At 41.4% G+C, this 25,811-nt stretch overlaps 2 protein-coding genes and 1 long non-coding RNA gene across 7 annotated transcripts in view; 2 read left to right on the top strand and 1 right to left on the bottom strand.

Moving 5' to 3' along the window:
* peli1b (pellino E3 ubiquitin protein ligase 1b) overlaps positions 1-6,714 on the top strand; it is a 68,007-nt gene extending 61,293 nt beyond the window's left edge. For all 4 annotated transcript variants that reach the window (XM_004553461.6, XM_004553460.4, XM_076891481.1 and 1 more), the window contains exon 7: positions 2,205-6,714. In XM_004553461.6, coding sequence (XP_004553518.1) covers positions 2,205-2,783 — 579 coding nt within the window. In that variant the 3' untranslated portion in view covers positions 2,784-6,714. The remainder of the gene's footprint in view (positions 1-2,204) is intronic.
* A 949-nt stretch (positions 6,715-7,663) lies between these two features.
* ugp2b (UDP-glucose pyrophosphorylase 2b) overlaps positions 7,664-25,811 on the bottom strand; it is a 36,591-nt gene continuing 18,443 nt past the window's right edge. For both annotated transcript variants that reach the window (XM_014407761.4, XM_014407759.4), the window contains exons 4-10: positions 25,613-25,798; positions 21,102-21,235; positions 16,982-17,279; positions 16,200-16,397; positions 11,365-11,607; positions 10,881-10,985; positions 7,664-10,554 (exon numbers count right to left, since the gene is read on the bottom strand). In XM_014407761.4, coding sequence (XP_014263247.1) covers positions 10,447-10,554; positions 10,881-10,985; positions 11,365-11,607; positions 16,200-16,397; positions 16,982-17,279; positions 21,102-21,235; positions 25,613-25,798 — 1,272 coding nt within the window. In that variant the 3' untranslated portion in view covers positions 7,664-10,446. The remainder of the gene's footprint in view (positions 10,555-10,880; positions 10,986-11,364; positions 11,608-16,199; positions 16,398-16,981; positions 17,280-21,101; positions 21,236-25,612; positions 25,799-25,811) is intronic.
* LOC143421771 (uncharacterized) lies at positions 22,063-25,720 on the top strand. The gene is made up of 3 exons (XR_013101338.1): positions 22,063-24,254; positions 24,506-24,683; positions 25,630-25,720. It is a non-coding gene; the product is annotated as an uncharacterized LOC143421771 (long non-coding RNA).

Below are 25,811 nucleotides of genomic sequence, written 5' to 3'. Positions count from 1 at the left end.
GTAGTCATGTATTCCACATTGCGTTTGTTCAATAGTAAATGTAGGTAAAGAGTTTCTTCAAAAAGTCTGAGTTAGCTGTGACACATTTAATAACAGAAGATCGGTTTGGTTAATTCATGAATTTGACCATGTATGTTTTTTATTTAAATCTGCTATCACCAACATTTTCTTAAATCATTGATGTAGGTATGTAGTACATGGTAAATATTATATCCTGATGATTGTATAATAATCTATTTTAAGTTTAGTATTGCAGTTTGATGTGTTTTATCAGTGACCCTCACAGTGGTGCATATGAGACGATAACCAGCACAGAAGCATTTATTGTGAATCTGTTTGCATTTATATGTTAAAAAGAAGCCCACATACTGTAGACGAATTTGTAATGTGTATCACATTTGTGTAGGTTAGCTGTGTTTCTATTATGTTTCATCATTTAACTTGATCAGTGTTCCTCTGGATAAAAGTAGAGTGTGTTATTTTACTGGGCAGATGTGATTCTGTGTTATTGCCGAACAAGGGCATTACTGACATAAATAACGACATACATGAAGGTTACAGACCAGGAGGGACACATGAGCCAGCGGTGATGTAATGCTGCCGCTATGTAAATCTGTTCACCCTGAATCACAGGGTGACCTGGGTGTCAGTGTTAGGGTGACTGATGGCATCAAAACACCTGGGAGCTGACTTCACCCTCATCTCTGTGTCACTTATTGTGTCACTTTCCCGCCCTTTCTCTTTCTCCCTTTTTTTCTGTTTGTCTCCTGTTTTGTTTTTTCACACTGCCCTCACCCTGGTGTCCTCTGGTTATCTCAACATGGAATTTCCCATCCTGTCTGATCTTACAGAGCCAATCCGAGCAGTTACTTCAAGACTGTACTTCACCAAAATTTCCACCAGTTCTCTGTCCTGCCCCGTCTGCCGCCGTCATTTCAGTTTCCTCATGCCATGTTGTCTCCAGCTGTCAGCCCCGTGCTTCCCTCCCTGAAACCCACATCTGTCAGAGGGAGACATGTGGATATTTGTGCTACGCTGCCACCTACTGTGGTCAGACAGATCCTGCAAGCCCCGGTGTTTCATGTTTTATACTCTTCCAACCTTCAGGGTTGAGCGTATCCCAGCATGCACTGGGTTAGAGGCGTGGCACTCAGGAGAGGTCACTGAATGCAAAGGCTCGAATGACTAAAATAAAACCAGCTGTATTTGGAAAATGTTAAATTCTTCCTGCAGGGTGCACAAAGGCTAAAACCTTCACGTTTTAATGTTTTTTTTTTTAATTATATAAAATGTCACATGTTCCACAGGATATTTGAATCATGAGTGTAGCTGCTGTCAGAAAAGTCGAATTTCAGAATGTGAAACCTTTTGTTTCTAATAGTAGCTATAGCGAGTAAAGTACTAGGTTGCTACAACCATACGATAAAATGACAATAAAAACAAATGAAATAAGTGAACACGACTTGTTCAAAGGTGAGAATTTCCAGTAAACTTCAGTGTGGATTTGCATTTGCACGGACCATGACAACTTTTTTAATTTACCGAAAAACAGAAAAGCTAACTATTGGGAAAGCCACAGATCCTTAAGTGTTCAGTTTATTTTTAAAGTATAGGCTCACTGCAATGCAGTAGTTTACACCAAAATTGTTGGTTTAAACCTCCCGTTCTTCTCCAAAGACACACATTAGTGGTGTTTTTGAATTGGTCGTCGGTGTGGTTGTCTGTCTCTGTGTTTGCTTGGTAGTTGACCAGCAGCCAGTCCAGGGTGAAGAAATTGGTTCGATATTTAAGGGTCATAAAATATGCTAAAGAGTTAACTTTTACTTTTGTGTGCAATCTCATTTGTTACTGAATCCAGTTATGATTTTTTTTCATTATTGCTTTGTGCTGAAAAGTATTTAAATTTGGGACAATTGAGACCTTTCTTGGATTTTTTATTGGACTTGCTCAGGGAGGCCAAGAACCAATAGCACTTCATCATCTTGCCGCTCCTACCTAATCAGCTCCTGTCGGACATAATGCTGTAGGCTTTCGGTGTCATTAAGGTCTTCTGTGCACAATAAATCATCACCTTTCCACTTTTTTTTGTTTAGCTTTAAAAAAAAGTTGTTGAAAGCAAGTTTTTTCTTACCTGCCGTTGAAAATCTCAGTTTTGTCTAAATTTGACTCTGGGTATAACCTGCTACCCTTCCTCTGTCTTTCAGGTGGAGACGGAGAGTCAGGAGCTCGTTGATGGCTCCCTTATCGACCTCTGCGGCGCCACCCTGTTGTGGCGCACTGCTGAAGGCCTGGCCCGCACTCCCACCCTGAAACACCTGGAGGCGCTGCGGCAGGAGATCAACGCGGCCCGCCCGCAATGTCCCGTGGGCTTCAACACGCTGGCCTTTCCCTCAATGCGTCGCAAAGACACACCTGACGAGAAGCAGCCCTGGGTCTACCTCCAGTGCGGTCACGTGCACGGCTACCACAACTGGGGCAACCACCGCGAGGAGAGGGAGGGCCGGGAGGGCCGCCTCAGGGAGTGTCCCATGTGCAGAACCAAAGGGCCGTACGTGGCGCTGTGGCTGGGCTGCGAGGCGGGCTTTTACGTGGACGCGGCCCCGCCCACTCACGCCTTTAACCCCTGCGGTCACGTTTGTTCGGAGAAGACTGCGGCCTTCTGGAGTCAGATCCCGCTTCCTCACGGCACACACACCTTCCACGCCGCCTGCCCCTTCTGCGCCCAGCAGCTAAGCGGCGAGCAGGGCTACGTCAGACTCATCTTCCAGGGACCCCTTGACTAACGGCGGGAACTTCCCAGCATTCTTTGGAGGTTTTATTTGGATGCTGACCCCGTATTTAACACGGGGACCTTCCCAGATCTGTTTTTTTCTGGACTTTTTGTCTCTCTCTCATTTTTAAGTGACCTTTGTATTGCTTTTTCATGAATGACGACAAAGATTTCTATATTTTCATGTGAAACCAGAGACAGAAAAACCAAACAAAGAACACTGCTGGGTCAAACCTTTTTTGCGTTTGTTTCTTGGAAAGGACTTTCAACAGTATTTATCTAAATTACTAACACACCGCAGCGCAAACCTGCGGTTTTATTCATGTTTATTGTTGCATTATACATCTGTGTACATCTCTTAGAGCTAATTTAAACAAAGATGTTTATTTATGGCCCTGGAGCATCGCTTCATCCTTTATCTGTCAGATAACTTCAATACTATTAAGCGTTTTATTTTGAAACTTCAGTATATTGTTAACCAGATATAAAGTTTTAGGTGTGTTCTGAGGGTTTTGTTCTGTCTCTCTCTGCCTTGTTCACCACTCAGATCTGTCATATTTATACACCCCGTCCTCTCACGTCGTGTGTTTAAACCCTTCAGTTATTCTTCTATCTCATTAGCCATCACCACAGCCTTTTCCCTTGCAAAGCAATAGATCTGGAACTGAAACCTCCTAAAGCATTATGGGAAACAGAGTCTTCTAGGCATCTTTGCAAATGGCCTGAATGACTGCTCCCTCCCTTTAACGTGAAATATCTTCGTGGGTAAGTGAGTGAATCTCTACGCAGCCATGTAGCTAATGTTATACTTTACACAAACACACACACACTTGCAGACACACACGCTAACCAGACCAGAGGGGTGCACTGCAAACCAAGATTAGTGGATCAGCGAGGTATCTTTATCCTCAAGTCAGACTTTAAGTCACAAAGATAGCTTTCTGTTAACCATGTCTAGATCACATGGTACGTTATGCTGGTGACATAATCTGCTCCAGACTAGTTAGGTGTAATGTTTTGAAGGAAGGAGTACCTTTTAATTATACTGGTGAAGGAAGACGTGCAAAATGTGTTGCATTGTCATTGGGAGTTCTTGCATTCAGCTGGTGATGCAGGACATGTATAAATAGTAATTTTATGCTTGACCTGAAAGCATATGGGGGGCATATATGACCTGAAACCAGCAACTGAGCCCATTAAGGTATCAGGAAAGCGTTGACTCCAATACAACCAGAAAGTGTTCTTGTAAACAGAGGAGTCGCCCCCTGCTGGCTACCTAAATGAATGCAGGCATACAGTTTTCAGCCATCTTTTACAGTGAATATGGTTAGAAGTGAATACGCTGGGCAGAGTGTATTATTGAAGAAAGCCTGGCGGCCACATTGACCTTGCTTCTCAGCACACCCCTCTGGTCATGCTTTTCATGTGTGGACAGTGTCTGGTTTATTCTGCGTGATAACTGGGATGTCTGAGGCACACCTGCACAGTCAAAGCAAGATCACTACTGTGCCAGATGAGGTACGGTTTTCTGGTCGGTATTAGTATTGAGCTCCGAATGTATTAGACGTCCTTTTGACAGCATTGCAGTTACGCCAGTATTTTAAAATCCTTTTCTTGTCACGTGCCCTACTGGAGGCTGGAAAAAAATCTACGCACTATTTGTTCAGCTACACCTAAAAGTATGCAAACCGAGGCAGTTGAAGTCATTTCAGCAGGTTTCTCCTCCTCTGGCGTGAATCGTCACAGTGCAGGAAGTCCCATCTGTCTTACGCATCGAGCGAGCAACAAAAAGCAGGAGATACAAACACATCTGCTGTGGTTTGACTCAGGTTTGACACAAGCACACACACACGCACGGCTTTAAGCTTCACAATTCTCTTTATGCACGCGTGTGCGCTCATTAGGGCTTCGTGTTAACTTGTGCTTTCCAAACAAGGTCGAGCTTCAGATATCAGGGCTGCTCTTAGTTATATTTTATGTTGATTAAAAACAAGAATGAGAGCTGTTAGGCTTAATTTATTAACTTTATAGTTAATATAGTAACTTGGAGAGCTATTATATGTACATTTCTTTCAATATAGTGCTGAGTCATTTTAAGCCTTTATGAGAGAAAATAGAAGAGTAGAGCATAAAGTGTGAGACATGAAAGGCCTCGTTTTGTAGTTTGTTTCCGATGTAGAGCTCTGATTTAAATATAATATATTATTCGATAACCTTTTACTACATATGATGAAAACTGTCTTCCACTGATGCTTTTACTTTAAATAAGGACCTAAACAACCAACTGCACTCTATTATCTTTATATTTAAATCACATAAATGCTTAAATCTGTAAACACCTTACGCCCTGGAGTTTCTTTAATGGGACTTAATCTGAGGAAAGAAGTTTTTCTCTGCTGACATCTTAGCTTCAGGATGGACGAGTTAGTCAGACTCGAGACAACCAGGTTCGAGATAAACACAGTGGAAAAACCGCACAATGATGCCTCTTTATTTTTATTAATTTTGTATTGATTCATTGGAAGCAGATAACAAACTGCTTCAGAACTTATCATAGAAACTAAATGTGAACAATAACTGCATGTTCAAACTAAGTGTAGAGCTTTTTAAGGAGAGATTTTTGTTTCAGCTCCAGTGCACGGGTTAGTTATGTATGATTAGTTATTTAATATCTGCCCACCAACCCATCTGATAGTCCTTTGACTGAAGAGTAAACGACGTTGAAACGTGACCTTAAACTTGAGATTTGATTCCTCTAATAACATCAGACTTGTACTAAACCACAAATATTTTTCATTTTTCTTGTCTAAACTTTTCTTTTTAAAAGTCGCAGCACTACAGATGCTCCAGATTAGATTCTCTTAAAGTAGCTTTGCATGAGTCACAGTTCAAAATAATCCTTATCTTTTACTGTGCCTTGGTTCCTCCCATCAGTTCGTCCTCTGCATGAAACAAGCAGTTTTATCCCTTTTTTTAAAAAAAATTTAAGCCAACTTTCTTCTGATTGGCTATGCAAACAACAGGTGGGATGTCAGCTCTGAATGACATCACACAGAGCTAAAAGTCGAAGGGGAAAAAAAAAAAATTCTGAAACTAGTTTGAAGCTCTGCCTCGAAAACAACGTAAAGCAGAGATGCAAAATAACCGAATCCAACTTCATGTGCTGAGGAAGACTGTGTGCTGTGATCAAAAGCTCAGGATGAGCTACTACAGATCATTTATCAGATGCTGTTTGAAAAGTTAATGCTGACCTTGGAGACCACTGTCCTGATATTTGGAGCTTTATGTGAAAGCACAGATTCTCCTGCTGCACACATCTGTAACATCACTGCTGTTCGCCCACACACTCAAACTGTAGAAACCTCCAGAAAACGAAGCAGCTTTACTAATCAGTCACTTCCAAACTGTTCACACAGAGCCTCAGGTCTGCGTGGACACACTCGTATCTGCAGGTAAAAGTAGTGCGTGTGAGTGAGAAGCTGTAATTTATACGTTCGTGTTGATTGTATGTGTGCAGTTTTTACGCGTGCTCATGTGTCCACACATTAAGTAGCTCTCCAGATAATGTCCATCAGTATCCTCAGAGTGCAACACACTAACTCACCTCAGGGAGAAAATACGAATATGAATCACACACACACACAGCTAAGGTCTACTGAGGATACCTCACGAGTTAGAAGTCAAATCTGGATTCAGATGTGCGTCCTGCCTCTCTAACCCAGTCTTCTGTCATGGATTAAGTGTGTGATTTTTAAGGGCTTCCCTCCGTCTCTGTACTGTTTCTCTACATGAACACAGGCCTGACCCCGCCCCCGCCCTCCACTCGCTCTTCCTCCTCTCTTGTTCGGAGTGTATTTGTGCTTGTAAAAGGCGAAAGCAATGAATGTTTCCAGCAAACACTTTTTTGTAAACGACTTTAAACAATAAAGTGTAAAAGTGACACATTTCACCGTGTGCTGGGTTTTATTTGCATCGTCAGTGCAAAGCTATTAAACAAAATGTAAGTTAACTGAAACAAAAACTACGGTTTACACAACAAGTTAATAGAAGTGAGAGGAAATGGCTCGATCAGATTTACCTGTTGATTCTACAGAAGTCTCATTTTTGTTCTGTTGACTTTGAATCAACTCTTAAATAGATAAATTTAGGTAGTCTTTCAAATTAACTGCTAAAAATTATGTCAGAGGTTTACAAGATGCTGATGAGATCTGCTAGGATGTATGGTTTGGAGATGAAAAAGACAAAAGGCACAGCTGGAGATGACAAGTGAACATATTAAGATTTTCACTGGGAGTGAGCAGGATGGACAGGATTAGAAAGAAGTACATCAGGGGGACAGCTCAGGTCGAACAGCGGGGACATGTGCAGTGGAGAGGTTCGTGGATATGTTGGACAAAGGAATACTGAAGCTGGTAGGCAGGAAGAAAGAGGGAGACCCCAGAAAAGGTTCATGGATGTAGTGAAGGATTACATGAAGAGAGTTGATATGACAGAAGAGGATGCTGGGATTGGGTGAGATGAAGGCAGATGATTTGCTGTGGCGACCTGTAAAGGAAATAACCGGAAGAAGACAGTCCAACCCTAGTTCAGGGTCAGTTGGTATCTCTTAAATACAGAGATTTTAGACGAAGTCAAGCATCTGCTTCTGCACATTTTGCTTTGTTTTATGAGTCGAGTTTATGAACTATTAATTCATACCCTGACTGCTCCATACACATGATTTCTGGTGCTTTTACACTCAGAGGCCACCAGGTGGTCATACAAATGATTAGAATGAGTAAAGGAACTGGATCAGTGTTCTGGATTTCTCTGCAAACCTTCCAGAAACATTAATAAATGTTCTGCCGACATCTCTCAAGAGTTGACTGACGGACAGATGACACAGTACACGTGTTCGGTATTTCATATTGCACTTTATTCACCTCTGAAGAGGCAGAAGCGGTCTGGGCTGAGACCTCGTCGCTGTCACAGATCAACACTTATTGCTTTCGGGCTCTCGGTCCGCACGGGTCGGACCCATCTCAAGTATACTCACACTGAAACTTTGTGTACATGTACATATGTAAATGAATATGTGTATGTGTGTGTGTGCCCCAACACTGCAGAAAACACAGCACCTCGTGTCTTTGGGTGAAGGAATAACGCTGAGTGATGGGATGGGCAGAGAAACCGGAGAAACGCTGAGGTTTCACATGACATGAAGGTGAAAACAAACCGGAAAAAAAATACACAACACTGTGATGTTCTCGTCAGCTACTCCACACAGAGACGAATAAAGGCCTTCACTTTAAAATTACATCCTGTCCCAGAAAATCTCATATCGCAGTACCCAATTATTTCTCAGCACAGACGTCGCTGCGGGCTTCGTGGGCTCCACTAATTCAGCTTAAAGCTGCTCTGTTTAATCTTCACGGCAACAACAGATCTAATGACGACTCGCGCATTTTAGATGCGGCTTGTAGTGAAAAAAAAATCAGCAGGAGAGTGCAGCAAAGGACATAAAAGTCACATTTCCATCAGAACGCTGCTCAAAATGTATTATCTTTGGGTCTTCATCCTTTGAAGCCAATAAACTGAGAGGGTACGGTGATATGACACTAGTGAAACCTGAAACTAATGAAAGCCAAGCTTCACTTGAGCCACATGCATAACAAGCCGTCGCCTTTGCCATTTATTCTCATGTTTCCAACGGTTCTGAGTGTTTTTAGACACATGCAAAACACTGACTTGTGGATGGTAATGCAGTTAAAAGTCAGTGAGAAGTCTGTATCAGCTACATCAATACTATATAAACTGGAGAGCTGGTTATATTGATGTTATTGATCGTTTTAATCAGTTGATCCGACAACATCAGACAATCTCAGAACATTTTGGTCAAAAAATGTGCCGATATGAAAAAGCTTTATACGGTTGCTTTTTTGTTTGTGGTTTTTTTTTTTACTGAGCATGAGGCATAAAAAAATGATATCATTCAGTTTCTGCAGCAGAGCAGCCTCGCCTCCATTAACAATGCTCTCAGAGCTCTCTGCGGCGTCACAGCTGAGCCGATGGTACTACAGAGGTCGGTCCATCCTCATAGTGCAGCCGACAAATTAGTACTCCCGGGACACCTTTCACAAGTGGATACAAGTACCAAAGTCTTTTGTGGTAAAGTCAATTATCCATTTAAAAGCTCATTTTCAAGAGGCTTGCCAGATGAAGTCAGCTAGACTTGATGATTTTAAATGATCTTAGTGTCAAATTACACCGAGTCCACTGAGCAGAGTCAACTTTAGAAGTCTTTTTTGTCTCATTTATAAACATTTGATTCAGAATAATTTACTAACAGGAGCGCAGGGGTGCAGGATGGACTGACAGGGTGTGCACCGAGGGTAAAAGGAGCTTTCACTGTTGTAAAATACATGAAGTGTAAATTCATTCTCATTGGATGAATATAGGCAGACACAGCTGTATTAACCACAGTACCTTTTTTTTTTTAATGGTGCTGGTAATTTGGATGCATAAGAGTCGCTAAATCAGACCAAATGTTCAATTTCTGTTGGAAAATGAATGCAGAGAATCTTATTCTGTCTCATAAAATATCAGAAAACCTTAAAAGTACCCTCAGTGTTTGTATACTGTCATAAACACCAGTGTTGTAATATTTCAATTATAAAATATTTTAGTTAGAAACGAAGCAAAGAAGTTCTGAAGAAGCTTTTAAGCTGTATACTTGAGAATTCAACTGACTTCTCTATTTTTGGTGCTTGTATCCACTTTGTCGCCGTTACCTGCTACATTTGAGGGCAGACTGAGGGCAAGTTTGTGGAATAAACTGCTGACACGCCTGATATCTGAATTTTTTCCTCCCTAATAAAATGACATTTGCATTAGCCCTGAAAATCCAGCAGAGGTTCCTAATGACACCTCTCCAAACCAGTGCTAAGCGCTGCATTTCCACTTGGGTTTCTAAGAAATCTGATGTACCAGTAAGTCATTTTTGCACTGCTAGACATCCTTTTCTGTTGTATTGTTGAACTCAGTGGTAAATCAGGACCCTGTGCTGGGTTTACATTACACAACTCTGTGTGTTTTGCTGCGGCTAAATTGCGAAACCGTATCGAGTCCAGCAGAGACGTCTTTGTGCTTGAAATAAGAGGTCAAAACCTTCCCGTAATGCCCATGACTTCATCTTTGTGATTGCATTAGCAGTGCAAAAAACCCCAAATCTAATTTGTTCTCCAAACTGTACTCCCACTAGTGTCCCTAATAATATGTGAGTATATCAGTATATTATCCCTACCTATTTAGAATATATTATTTTTTATTTTCTGGCCAACAAAAGTCAAAATCAATATAGAAGAAAAGAAAACAAAGGGTGAGTTGTTTTCTCCCTAATCTGGATAAAAGTGTTTAAAAGTGGTCGCTAAGATTAGTTCATTAGTAATACTTTTAAAGGTTATGTGATGAACAGCCTGCAGAGGGCAGTATATCCCAGCTGCTTCCAACCATCAAAGCAGGCGAACTGCTTCTTAATGCTGAGACTGCAGGGTAGCACTGCACATGCAATCACACTCAGCCTCCAGGGGAAAAAGTCATATCCTCTCACAATCTCTTGATGTCGTGTCAACATGTCAAATGGGTCACATGACAGGGATTACGGGGGACTACGTCACACGATGAGGGTGAAGAAGGCCTCAGTGGTCCAGGATGCGGAGGTTGCCGGATACGATTTTGTTTTCCAGCATGGAGCCAGCCGGAATATCGATCCGATCTCCGTGGTTGGCGATGATGATGACGGTGCCCTGTAGAGACAGAAATGATGACAGGACTGAATTTAATTAAAGCCGTAAATCAAAAACAGAAGCACGCAGGTTCAAAGTCTGAAATTAATGTCTTCAATTCTCTCTGCACTTCTTCTCCACCACATTACTAAAACAGCAAGTTTCTTTTACTGTCGGCGAGCTTTCTGGATTTATTACGCTCAACGTCGTTATATTCAGAGTAAATTAAATAGCTGTAACACGTTTTGTGGCCATGAAAACAACTGTAGCTCACATGCTGGCATTATGGAACAAAAGAAAACAAGGTTTCCTCGTCTTAAAAAACGAATCTGACTGCAGAGCTTTACCTTAAGCGACACGTTTTTCCCAAAGGTGACGTCTCCGGACACCGTCAGATGGTCGAGCTCCAGCATGTCGGGAATGCTCTCGAAGCGGATCAAGTATTCCTGAACCTGAGCGCAGACACAGAGAAAAGTAAGTCATCTGTATGTGAGCTTTTCAACCCCACAGATCCTTTGGCAAATTAAATTACTGACTAAATACCGTCACTGAGAATCAGAAATTTGGGGGCATCAGTGGTGTAACCTCTGAGGATCAGGAGATTACTCAGAAACCTTCTTGGAAGAATTTATTTATTTTACACCCAACTTTAGCATCCCATTTAACATCACAATGGTCATAACAAATCTCTAATGAAGTATTTAATCAACATTTAATCAGTGGCTTTGAAAAGGTTCGGCACTTTTTATTATCATCACAGCCACACGTGAGATCAACAGGCTGCACACGCAGTGACAGATGTTCCGATGTTTCCACAGCTGGTGTGATTACCTTGGTGAAGGAGCTGCCCAGTTTGACGTGCGGCGTTGTCGGGAACTCTCTCTTCGGGCTCATGTTGAGCGAGCCGGCATCCAGGCTGTACAGGTTGGACATGACCAGAAGCAGGTCCGACGTAGTCTTGACCGGCAGGAAGCGGCTGCGGGGAACGTTTATTCCCAGGGCGTTGTCGAAGCATTTGATGGCCGCACCCACCGCAGTCTCCAGCTGGATGACGTTCTGCCCGCCGTCGAGCGTCTGATGAACAGGAGAGGGGAGAGGACACGTTAGCTGTTTTTCTTTTCCTGCTTATTTCCAACAATGTGAAGAAAAATGAGACGTAGCACAGCGCTAACACCCCGTTAAAGTCTGAATCACGTTGTTCCCTACCCAACGTGTTTTTTTTAATAAAAACAAAAGTGCACGTTTGTGCCCCTAACTGTACAGTCTTTACTATAAAACTACATTTAAATTATGCAGCAACTCCCAACAGGGAAGCTTCTTCACCCAAATTAAATAAACAAGAGTCGAACTGTGATTTAAGCCAATGGCGGTTCAGATGTCAGTGGTGACATCTCCTTCCATTACTTATTTTATTATTTTTCCATTACTAAACACTCCACCTGTACAACTAATAATATTACCCTGCAGATCATCTGTACTTTGCGCTGTTGTGGTTTAGAGGCACTTAAGATAAAATGAATGTCCACTAATTAGGATTAAACACACAGTTCTGCAGTGTGCAGGCCTCTAACTGAAACTGAACCCTCAAACTGAGTGGTTTTAGTGCTGTACTCTTATCTAGATGGGACCTACACTTATGTAAAACCACACAGCACCTGCAAAGTTATGTCCAGTTTGCATAACACTTGCAATCCTGCACATGAGGAGTGGAAAATTTCATCTGTACCTATCGGGCCAAGACAGCAATAATCAGGGAGGAGGCTGCGGTTCAGCTGTGAATTTATTACACTGGCTGCAGTTTTGGACGGCCTGAGGCGATACTTCCCCCCATCAGGGGGGCCAGAGGCCCGCAGTGCCAGTGAGTGAGCAGGACCGAAATAACACAAAGTCACAGCAAGTTACATTTGTTTGCTGTGCTGCTTTAAATCAGGATTGCTCTCAACAAGGACTCTGCAGGGCATTAAAGAACAAAGATATGTGGGAAATAAGTCACATTTAGACAAATTAGGTACAAGATTAAATTCACTGATTAAGCATTTACTCAAACATTTGCTTCATCAGTCAAGTGTTCCTTTTTTCTTCTGACTTACCATGACCTGTGCAAACCTCACTGAACGAGGGAGGAACCCGTTATTGTGTTAGTGTTGTCAAAAGAGGGCAAATATAAGCTACAAATCCAATCATCTAAGCATCTAAGAAGGGCCAGACACATCTCTGAGGTCCTCTCAGGCCTTTGCTGCGTCTTTCCCATTTCTCAAGAACAGGATTTTCAGATACTGTTTGTCTGCTGCCATCTACTCTTTTGTCTTCCACTTGTTCAGTTCCTCCACATTTAAAGACACTACAGTTTTTGGCAAATAGCTCTTGAGGAATCACCTTTTATTGCAAACATACTACCATTTTGTGCCTGTCAAACAGTTTGGCAATTTTTGTAAATTCAACTTAACAAAGATGTGCTTTTACGACAGGCTGCTAGTAACAAAAGGGCTAAAGATAGAATTTAAAATTGGTTTACTGCTAAGTTGCCTGTTGTGCATAGATGATACTGCTTCATCTCTTGAGTTAGGTGCTTGAATGATTCATATTTCAGTGTTAAGTAAGTTAACAAACAAAAACATCCATCTATAAATGGTCCGGCGCAAGGACAGGACTGAAAGTGAGTGAAAAAGCTTCTGCTCACAGAAGTTTTGAAAGACCTTTAGAAACCCTGAAGAACTATTGCTTCAGACCACTTTAAAAAACAACAACAACAACAACAACAAAAACCATCACACCACAGTGTAATGTAAAAAAAGGAAAGAAGACTTTTTCTTAGTACTGTATGTTTTGTTAGCCAGGAGGTTTCTTGGGATCACATTTGTCTGAAGTTGACCAATAACCTAAACTGACTTTGTCACCCCTGGTTTTTTTTTATGCCTGCCTGGCTCTCTTCAAAGACCTGGTAAGGGTGTAAGAGTTATTTTTGGGGGTTGAAGTTACAGTTAAGTTATAATTATGCTAACAATATTGAGAATGCATTTATGCTGGTCAAGGCCATCGGGAATGTATAAGCGTCTTCCCAGGAGATGCCAAATGACTCTTCTGCAGCCTCCTCTCATCAACACATGAGCCTAACATGAAGTGCTTTTTTAAAATTATTAATTTTGATCTTTTGACAGTTTTTTAAGGTTGATTCTCCATTAACAGCTTTACATGTGGCACCTGATTAATAACCTGGATTATTTTTTTTAAATTATTTTTATATATATATATATATATATATATATATATATATATATATATATATAGATATATATATAGATATATATATATATAGATATAGATATATATATAGATATATATATATAGATATATATATATAGATATATAGATATATATATATAGATATATAGATATATATATATATCAGCAACTTCAAAAAATTAGAAAAACAAAAACAGTTTACTATAAATTATGTCTAGCAGCCAAACTGCAGTACTTTGACTGCCCACCAGGGGGCTGCAGCCCACACAGGAAGTTGCTCAAAGAGAGGAACTTGTACCGGAAAAAAAAGGACATATCCAAATTAGGATAGGTGGATGCTGGATGCCTTTCCAAGTCCAGAGCAATACATGTGTGTAAGAGGAGGAAGCGCAGAACATTCTGTGGGGATTATATCTTTTTAATATCATGTTTATTCTCTTATATCCTTTTTATTAAGCTTTGAGTAGTTGATTAAAACATTTATTCAATCTATTACACATATTGCAAATGTCTGTCTGGTAAGAGGTTATAAGCTTTAGTTGGCGAGGTGAGAGTTGAGAGAGTGCACTGAGGTCGAGACACCCACAGTTTGCCCACACACACACACACACACACACACACACACACACACACACACACACACACACACACACACACACACACACACACACACACACACACACACACACACACACACTATATAGACTCATTTCTAGGTAAGAGTTCAGACATATTTTGCTTGTAACTGCATTTTGTGCCTGCATAAGTGACAGTTTTTGTAGGATGCGTTTCTGATGTTCCAAAGATAAGCGAGAGTAAGAAGACCAACAGGAAGCACCTGGCGTGGAGCTGTGGTTACTGTAACTTATGCATGTTATGTATCTGCTTTGACGCATGAGGGGGCGTTATACCCTGACACATGCTGAGGATTGTGATGATGCATTTCCTCCACACATGTGTTTAATAAAATCATTGTTTTGACGCACTTGGACCAGCAGTCGTTTGTCTCTCACCTCAATCACGAATCGGGACAGTTCACATCACATGCAGCTGAAAGTTTAGTCCAAGCACAGCAGATGAGCTGGATTGTTTTGTGTGGAAAATTGTCATGTGACATGTGGGAATGAAGCTGTGCAGGATGGCAGAAACATGAAGCGGAGATGAGAGAAGCTTTAAAATATGGGTGTCCTCAGCAAGCGTTTTGTTAGATATGATTTATTCATGAGTGATGGTCTGTGTGGGGGAAGAGCAGATCTGTCCCTGCTCCACTTTACATGGTTAAACCGGACAGATGATGATATTCTGGGAGGTTGGCTGGTCACTGAAACGAAACAGTTTCTTCTGCACACTCAGCCGCCCTCGTGTGAACCCTCTTTGAAATTTCCAGAGGGCTTGAACGAGAAGATTTATGACTCATTTCTCTTTGATGCCCTTTGCAATTTATTTAAAGTGAAGCATGGAGGAGAAACAGGCTAAGCAGAGTTCAGTTAGTTAGTTAGTTTTCCTTTAACTACACTTGTCAGTGTACTGTGAGCCACAAATAAATCACAGTTTGGACTCTTTGGAAACAGTGAAATGTGCAACGTTAACATGAAATCAGTGGGCTCTTCTCATTTCTCCCAGTTTTAACTTACATCTTCTCCTGCATTTCATCCCGAAATCAATCGCAGCGTAGCTTTTAAAGGATATAACAATTTCTAAAATGCATGTGGTGACAAGAGCAGGCTTGCTGGAAGAGCGATGACATTATAGCAGTGTACAGAATGAAAGGAATCAAGGATGACAAACAGAAGTTCACTTATCATCTGCACCATTCAAAGAACCGCTAACAGTTCCTGGTTAAACGAATACCTTAATTTGATAATAAAGAACTGTTTTTGTTCCCAGTGTTCTCTAAAAACATTTATGTTTTTTTGTTATGGAGCAAACGGATTCTAAAAATCTTCCAAGGAGAGAAAAATCAATCTAAAATGCAGCAAAGCTTTTAAAGTGCCACCTGAGGTATGAGTCCCAGTTGTGTCGCAGCTGCTGCTGGTGGGTGAATTATTACCTCTGAATGAGGACCAAATCCTTTGCTAACTATCCTCAACTCATCTCAATCGACAGAGAATATTAAAGCAAGAAAAATGCTTTCATTTTCTGTCATCTGCACACTGTTGCGGTGGCAGAAGCTCATATTAAAGACAGTTTTGAACAATGAGGTCAATGCAGGGTTTGTGAAAGTATCTGCGGGATATTAAACATGCGAAATATGTCACTGTATCATAGAAATGTGGGCGAATGCCATACAGAATGGCATGCAGGTTACAAAGATTATTACAGAGATTATTCATTTTTAACTTTTACTTTCACTGAATGTTGAATTACTCCACGCTGCACGTGCAGTAAGCCATGTGCCTTATGTTTGGCTCCTCTTCACTCACCTTAGGGTTGACTATGATCTCCATGTCCATTGCATTCTGCTCCTGCAGCCTCTTGATAGCAGGTAGAGAGATCCACAGGTTGTTGGTGTTGAAGATTTTGAACTTTGAAACTGATTTGAATTCGTCCACGTGCGCTTTGGGCACCTGGGCGATCTCCAACAGGCGCAGCTTCCCTTCATACTGGATCAGCGTGCCTCCCTGAAAATCACAAGCAGCATTTTTACAGAACACTCGCTGACCTGAGAGATTAAGCCAAAGTCTGGGAAATTAAAAGTGGTTTGTTAGGTTTGCAAAAAATAATGGTTACACTGAAATGCCAGCCAATAACCACCTGCAGGAAATGCAAACCTCCAAAGTGTAACCCAGTAACAGTGAAAGTTCACAAGGTTATAATAACTACAACTAATTCAGACACATATATTGATCTTAATAATACAAAGATTACATAGATTTAACCACAGAAAAATTAAAGGTTCTGTTCACTTAAATTAAAAAAACAAACAAACAAAAAAAACTGTGCTACTTTGATGAAGCTGTTCGAGTTTGGGGCAATTCTTTATCAGTGAAAAGTAAAGGGTACAAATTCCATTCACATTCATTGTATTGAGACATTAGTAGAAACATTAGAGACAGAAATGATGTCAAGGCTTATTGCAAACAGAGGAAAGTAAGAAACCACAAAAACGTCTTTACTTTGGTTACATTACCACAAAAATAGTTTGTCCTTGTTAATGCAACGGGGATAAATCAGAATCTCACATCCACAATAACCTTCATCATACCTTCACGTCAGCGCGGGTCTTATCCGTCACCTCCATGACGAACTCGCAGCGTTTGCCGTTAGGCTGGCTGACCAGGTGGTGCAGGATGTGGAGGTCGACAGTGGCTCCCAGATTGTCGATGTTGGACACGAAGATGTACTCTTTGCCCTGCTCAATCAGCTGATCCAACAGGCCCGAGTTGTAGAAGCTGGCGTAAATGTCGCCGTGACCGGGAGGGTACCAACCCTCTGCGTTTTGCCCGGTCATTCTCAAGTTTGTGGACACGGGAAGGAGAGACTCTTTGTTGATGCGAGGGTACCTTGATGAAGAAAAAGAGTTCACGATAAGATCGGGGGTTATTTAACGATCCGTTCCGGCTCAGTTTTTTTTATCGTCCTTCATTTTTTTCCAGTCCCATCCAGTGGGCTGGATTGGAGTCTTTGACAGGCCAATTATGGCCCCCAGCCCTCATGTTTTAGACCAAACTGTGTACAAATATCAAATAATAAGGAGTACAAGATTCAGAAGGATGTACAAGACACAATACAATGACCCCGAGGTAAGACCGTCAATGTAGATATCGCTAACATCTCGACATGTACATGTGAAATGACCTAAACTGTGGTGCATGCTATGGCGCCATGTATGTGCTACTGGCTTCATGTAATGTTGTTAAAACCTTCAAATCAACTTCCAGTTAACAGCTATCATTTTGACACACTGGAGCAGATCCAGCACATATTGCACACATGCAGGGAGTAGGAAGAGGAGCCTGTAGGGATGGATCTAAAAATAGAAGTATTCTTGGAAGTGTTTCAGAGGTGCACAACGAAATGTCCTTCAACAGGAGATAAATCAGAAAAGGTTGACTATATAAAGCACATCCTTCTCTTCTGTTTATGTGGTTAAAGTCTATCTCCTTATGCAACTTATAATATGTATGGAAGGAAGAAAACAAGCTTGTTGACTCATTTATCTGTGGAGCTGCAGAGCTGTGAATCTCAGACTTAAGCAGACAAACACCACAAAGACAAAACAAAAAGTGTGAAATCATTTTTGCTCCACATTTGACGTAAATCCTCGGAAACTCTGCACCAAGCCAGCATGCCAAGTGCTATCTAAATTTCTCCTTTTCATATCACTGCCCAGACTTCAAACTGCTCCCTCGACAAGCAAACTTTTTAGCTTTTTCCAAGAAGAAGGCAGCGAAGGCAACACGCCAAAGAGTCCAAGCCATGATGGCAGTGTGCATTAAAGTGATCAAAGGGCTTGTTCGAAGGATCTGAGTCAGGTTTAGTTAACAAACCTCAAGGTGAGGAGCCCGGTGAGCATGAGCCGCCTGTGTTTTTAGCACTTTGAGGAAGCTTATGAGAGCAGAGCTGGTCAGGTGAGACGAGCTGCAGGGTTGGGGTACCACGGCCCTTTTAATGGAAGATTAATTCTATCTGACTGTTCTGGGAAGATGTTTATGATAAGACTTTCTGATGAAAGTTCACACACTTCAAAAGGTTTCATGTCATCTTAAAACCAAATCTGGGAACATTTGATTACTTCCACAAAAAATGTTCCTTCTTTCTTGGACATGTGCTGCCTCAGAGGGAAGCGTCTTTCAGGGTACAAAGACATGGACAAGGAAAGAAGTCACTTCATGTATTCAACCATCTCATTGGGCAGTTTGTCCTTTCTGACTTCTCTCCTGAGGGATACGCTGAACGTTTATGGGTTTAACACCCGGAATAAATTTGTTATGTGGCTAAAGAGAAAAAAAATGTGAAACCTAACCTGCATTTTTACATCAGCTTGACGACTCCTCTGGTTTCTGGTGCTCAGGCACGATTAAACCAGACATTCAAGAGGTACTCACGCTGTCTAGGAAAACTACATCTAACAAATCCAATGTTTACATGACAGCTGATTTTGTCTTCCTGAAGACACTGAAGAAGGAATGATCATGGAAAGAAAAACCTAGAGCTTTGTTCAAAGGGACACCCAGTTATTATTTTAAGGCTTAATAGGAGCTTTAGTAAAAGTAAAGAAAACCATGGACCAACACACACAGTTAAAATCCCTACTGCTTTGGGGAAGTGGACAGATTTCTTTTTTAAGAATTCAGTTTCACTTCAAAGTAAGTGGATTAGATGCCCTATATGGATAAAATAGCTACGCATGCCATGAATCTCGTGAAACGTGGTTTCTGTGCTGATGTTAATGTCAGAGGAGATCTGGAACTCAGTTATTCATTCAGCTGTGACTTTCACATGTGTGCCATAACTTTACGTGGTCTGCCGCTGAGTTGCTGCTGTTCCTAAACGTGCCCACTTTGCAATAATGCCACTTACAGCACTAACAGTTGATTGTGAAATATCTACGAGGGAAGAAATTTCACAACTGACTTGTAGCAACAAATGCATCCTGTTACAGCACCACGCTCTGATTCGATGAATTCTTTAGAACAACCGATATTTCTGAAGACGGCCTGCATGGCTAGGTGCTTGAACTTATACAGATAGTGCAATGCAACTGCAAGAAAACAGAATTCAAACTGTTTATCACTCTTACCAATTTGAGTTTTATTAAACATGAGACAACCTTATTTAGCCTGAAAGTGAAACTCTTGAGGTAAAGAATCTCTTTTTCTGGCTGACACAGGCACCATTAACCTGGCAACGCAACTCCCAGACAAAAGCCGTACACTCTGGGAGAACAGAAACTCCACACTAAAGGGCCCTACCCTGTTCTGCACCCTGCACCTTCTTGTTGCAGGGCAACAGTGCTAACCATTGATCTAAAATGTGATTTAAAATGTAAAAATGTAAAAAAATAAAAAAGAAAAAAGAAAGCTAATTTGTTACTAGTATCCAAGCTAGTGAGCAACTAGTGCATGGTGAATGTAGGTACGTTAGTATGCACAGCACATTTCTGAGAATGCATTTTACAAAGCTTTAACACAAGTGGCAGAACAGGCTAGCTGTACGTCTCAAGGTATGTATTTAGAGCAAACCTGATTTTCCAGCTCTGTGCATGACATGGATTCAGTTAAATACGGTATAACAGGGGTGTCGAACTCCAGGCCTCGAGGGCCGGTGTCCTGTGCGTTTTAGATATCACTCTGGGTCAACACACCTGAATCAAATCACTAGTTCATTACCAGGCTTCTGGAGAACTTCAAGACATGTTGAGGAGGTCATTTAGCCATTTAAATCAGCTGTGTTGGATCAAGGACACATCTAAAACCTGCAGGACACCGGCCCTCGAGGCCTGGAGTTCGACACCTGTGCTGTATAAGAAGAGGAACTGGGATAGAGGTCAGCTGCAAACCAGTTCTTATAGGAAGCAGTTACTATATGCGGGCTAACGCACCTTCAGTGAAACCTCGTACCCTAGATGAGGTTTATCAGTTGCATGTGTAGAACAGTATCAGCTGGGCCATCAGCTGACTCCATGCTCGAGTCTAAAGCTTTATTTAAGTGACTATAAGAAGTTCTGGGTTTGTTGGGTATATAAAGCAAACAGTTTTTTCCCTTCATTAAGTGTAACACCAGATAACGCGACTCTGAAGCTGAATTTAAATCTCTTTTTATGAATTACTGTCACGCCCTAGGTCACAGACTTTCCTTTGTTCTCCTGTTGATTGACATTTAAACCATTCAACCACTTTTTCCTCTGCTGACATTAAATCCTCCAGCTTCCGTCCCAAAGTGCTTTGTAGTGTAACTCCTTGAGGTACACAAAACATACAAGCTTTAAATAATTCAAGCGAAATGGTAAAAAGCAAGTTCCACTCCCTGACAAACTGGAGACACCAGGGCGTTAAATATTAAAAGCCTTTTCCATACATTGCATGACACCTCCTGTCTGTTCTTGACAGTCTGAGCTCAGAAGCCGGAGCGTCACTCAGGAGTTCGTTTTAGGGGAAAATGAGTTCATTCAGGAGATTTAATACTGCTAACTTCTTAAAACAAATTGAGATTTCTGTGTATTTGTCTTACACAATTCAATATTCCTTTAATATTTGACAGAAAAATGGACTCTTATTCCCTTTGGCACTGGTTCATATACAGCATATCTAACTGTGTCAGGGAGTGTTTGCTGGGCTCACTGTTACTCAATAGGACATTGTTTTACGATCGTGCTGCCTCACCTGCTTTGGTTAAAGGTGTGTATCTTGACCCGGTGGTGTGTGTACTTCTGCAGGATTTTCTTTGTGTCTTCATCTGTGTTGAAAGAGTTCATGAGGACCAGAGGTACGTCTGTGTTGTAAGTCTTGTTCAGGTGCTGTAGGGTGAAAAAACAAAGTATATAAATGCATTTATCCATATTTATCCAATAAAGAAAAAAGAGAAGTAGGCAGTAGACGGTCATCAAGTGTTTCTTAACAGTGTAAGGGCTCAACAGTGTTATAATCAGAGATGATGCTAACTCTCAAGGACCAACTCACATAGTAAAGATGCCTTTTAATTCAGGAAAATTGGTGGAAATGAACAAATATTTTTTGGATTCACCAAAACCGGCTGACTGGAGAGCTAATAATGGGTCTGAAGGAGGACTTTTGTGAAGGCAATGAAACACTCAAAGCATCTTTGCAGAAATTGATGGTCAGGTTGGGCCGTTTACCTCATCAACAACCAAACAACTTTGCGCTCTTGTGCAAGTAATGTGACCTGATCTGACACAGATAACGTTTTAAAAAGGAAACAACATAGACAAATAAATGAAAATCTCTATGCCACACTTCCGCATTCCATCCATTTATGTAAAGTATCCATCAAAACAAACCGGGAGCCAAATTTGGCGAGTCTGCCTTGTAGTGAGTGACACTGTTAGACACTTCTGCCACTGCCTTTTAAAGGCACGGTGAGCGTGCACTTGCTGGTACAACCCTCTCTTAGATGCTGTAGATCAGGGGTGCCCAATCCCGGTCCTCGAGAGCTACAGTCCTGCAGCTTTTAGATGCATCCTTGTTCCCACACACCCGAATCAAATGAATGGCTTGTTATCAGGCCTTTGCCAAACATGATGGCATGCTGAAGAGGTAATAAAACCATTTGATTCAGCTGTGTTGAAGTAGGGATGCATCTAAAAGCTGCAGGATAGTAGCTCTCGAGGACTGGGATTGGGCAGCCCTGCTGTAGATGCTTCAGTAGCGACACGACAGTTAACACAGTTTTACACAAAACTTTATGATCAATCTTTGCACATGTTTGAGGTTCTGATGCATTTGCAAGTTGTCAGAACAGGGGTCACACCAAATGTGAGACAACACCTGGAAGTGGTCAAGAGGTGCATAGAGCAACAGGCTTAAAGGAAAGATCAGCCAATCTTAAAACAGCTTTTCTCTGTGTTTTTAAGTCTGGATTTGAGGAAAGCACTTTGTATTCAAATTACTTTAAATTTAACTGCATATAAAACTTTTTCGCCACTGTTTTCAAGTCTGTGTTTAAATAGCTCTTCAAGTGTCGTTGTGACATTTGGAATTTGAAAATTCAACATTGCAAAAACATTTTGAATTTTCAGATCATCATAAGACAAAAGGAAAACTGGCCCACTCGCCTTCGTTTTCAACCAATAACTCTGTACCTTGACTGTGCGATTTGAATGAATACAAAGGATGTAAATTACACCCGAGTAGAATGGGAAGCAGTTTCTTTACTGCAATAACAGAAAATTAAAATGAGTAGAGGAGGCGGAGGATGAGACGCGGGCTGTGAATGAGTGGGGCTAAGATGATGTGAGGAATCAAATTTACTGCCTGTGACAGTTACAACGAACGAGTGGGCTTTTCTAAGCTAAAGTATGAACGTCATGTTTCCATTTATTAACCAGGATGGGTGTTGGCTGGTTATGAACTTCACACAGCTTCTAACGCACACAGATGTCTTGTTTCTGAGTTGTATAGATGGGTAAACTCCCTGTGTTTAACTTTGATACACCTTTAAATGTTACAATGATACATTAAATACACCTTTAAATGATGTGCCCTTCCTACTTATCACACACAAAGTGATTTTCTTTTCAGTATTTTGTCAGTGGGATCTGTTTCTAATTAATGCATCATCTATACATTTATAAAAATCTTCAGGAAAATGAATTGAAATTGATTTAACAGCTGAGTACAACAGTATTCTCATTAAACTCATCCCAATCTTTTAATTTAACATTTTCCTTATATGCAGTGGTCTATGCAAAGGTTAAATTACATCATGGTTTTTTATCAACACTGTCTGGAACCGGATTTCTGTGAGCAAATAATAAATCTCCACTTATGTGTATTAGACACAGGCTCCATTGAATCCTCAAAGCAAAAGAGATTGTGGTTGTCCTGCACCCCTCCCCAGAGGGACAATCAACACTAGAAATATGAACCATATGAGCCTAGCGTTGTGGTACTAGCAGTGAGATTCTGTTGTTACTGTAGCAAAGAAGCTTTTCTTGACTAAGTGTAGCCACAACTTTCATGGGTTTTGTTCAGTACTTGCATGAGATGAGCACATGAGCTGGTATTTATGAAGCCCTTTTCCACTCTTAGTGAGCACTCAAACCAATTCTACTACAAGCCACGTTTACAGTCATGTAATGCTTTATTCTACACACAATAAGCACTTTTTGGATCAATCCCACTCTGATGGATGTATCAAGGGAAACTTGAGGTTCAGTGTCTTGCCAAAGGAAGCTTCGATATTTTCACTGCAGGAGCCAGAAATCAATTAGTGGATGACCCGCTCTACCTCCAGAGCTGCTGTAGATATGCTGATCGTGTGTGTATTTGTTAACAAAGCCCTAATTGTTGTGAAATTGCATTATTATAACCTTTATTTCACCAGGACGTCTTCTACAAGAGAGACCTGACCCAGGCAGTAACTTTACAGGTTTACCCTCTTTCACACATCTTTAACTGAACTTGCTAACTTAACAAATCTGCTCTTGAGGGAGGCACTCAGGTGAAAGCTGTAAATCTTCAGCAGCCAGGCGGCGCCTGAGTCGGAGCTTTGTCCGACCTTGTTACGTCCGCTCTCAGTGAGAGGGTACATGCTTCAGCTCTAAATTAAACATGCATGATTCAGCGGGGTGGCTGAGAGGTGCGTTCTCCTGCAGGAGGGCCTGGTTAAGGGGGTCTGTGTGTGCGCGTGTGGGGGGGGGTATCCATTTTTCCCCCTTCTCAATAGGTCGATTCAGTCAGCATGTAATCTGACCAGACTGAGCAGAAAATGGAGAGCAGTGCCTCTGACACAGAGAGCAGTGTGCTGGGAGAAGAGGAGTGTCCCTGGAGGCTGTTATGAAACACTGAAACACTCCGGTAACGTACAGCTCCCAATTAAACTCAGTTATACAACACAATGAAAGACTTTAATATTACTCACAGTAGATTCCCTTACAATGGTCACAACTAACGCAAACCTTGTTTAGAAAATAACTTTTCTTCCTACATCCCCCTGAAAGGCCGTTTGAACATGTGGTTTACTGTTTATTAAAATTACTGAACGATTAAGTGCTGCAGAAATAATGCAGGATCGGATCCAAATAATCACACCAACTCCTCTCCTCCAGCACACAGACATCTCTGTTTCCCGGCCAGTCGCCAGCACTGGCCGGCACCCTGAGATTTCACACTGAACCCCTTTCAGAAGCCCCTCAGCTCTGGTTCACAGAAGCACATGGCTGCATGAAGTCAGGCTTGTCTCTGGAGGATGATACGCATGCCGTGTAAGACTGGAAAAAGGCAGAGGTAAATCCAAACCCACCCCCATGAATCATTGGATTTTTTTGCCGTGCTCTATAGTAAAGTAAGAAACATCAAGACAACACAAACCCTCAATACACAGAGCAAATGTTTATATTACATCAGGCTACACATCACTTCCTACTCTGTCTACTCTGATGTCTGAGCCACATCATGAGTGCTGGTGTGGCTGCAGACAAGAAGGCAACACCCAGCTGTTCTCAAATCAGTGCCACACTAACAATTTCATATGAAAGAAGGAGCTCTCAGTAATTATCCACACTGATGGACTGAATCTGCAACTTTAGTAAGAAAGTTTTAAAATAACCAGTGTTGTCAAAAGTGTTCCTTCTGCCTCAACTGAACCACCATTTAATACCAAATTACATTTCTATGAATAGGTTCTTGTGCCTGAAAGTCACAACTGAGGTTTGACTTCAGGCTTTCCAGGAATACACATTGTTGCAACACTATTGTTACCGGTGTCAGGGCTGCCGTACAGCAAAATATTGCATTACTACAATGAGGGGCGGTCCTGGTAGATTTTCACTTCACAAAATAATAATTAAAATTGAACAAAATTGAACAAAAATCATCACTTTTAAATTTTACTAGCTGTTAGTGGGAATTATTATCATCTTCTTCATCTTATTTAAATGTTGATCTTTCAGTAATCTCAGCATTTTACGTGCTTCTGCACAGCAAACAAACAAATCAAATATTACACATCCACAAGGAAAATGTTAGTTAGTTCTTATTGTAAGACAACCTTAGTCTGCTATCACTTTACTGTTAAATGGTATTACATTGGCAATTAGCCTACATGCAATCCGTTTGTGAGGTAGTGTGGCTTCGTTGCTTGCTTATAAAAACACGTCTCACAAAATTTCTTTCATTCAAGGCTTTTAGAGTGGAGCTTTTAAGAGCTTTTGTACCTCTATCTGCTGCACAGTGAGGTCCAGGAAGGTGTTCTCGTTACGGACGCTGATCAGGCTCTTGGGGCCCTTACATCCCATGCTGGTACCCAGGCCTCCATTCAGCTTCACCACCACCAGTTTGTTCAAGCTGTTGGCCACGTTGTCCGGCAGGCCTCGAGCGGCAATCTTATCATACGGCTGAATCTGGAGGAGAGAA

Source organism: Maylandia zebra, linkage group LG13 (genome assembly GCF_041146795.1).
Source record: "Maylandia zebra isolate NMK-2024a linkage group LG13, Mzebra_GT3a, whole genome shotgun sequence".
NCBI classification, from domain to species: Eukaryota; Metazoa; Chordata; class Actinopteri; order Cichliformes; family Cichlidae; genus Maylandia; species Maylandia zebra.
This window is presented reverse-complemented; position numbering and strand designations above follow the sequence as displayed.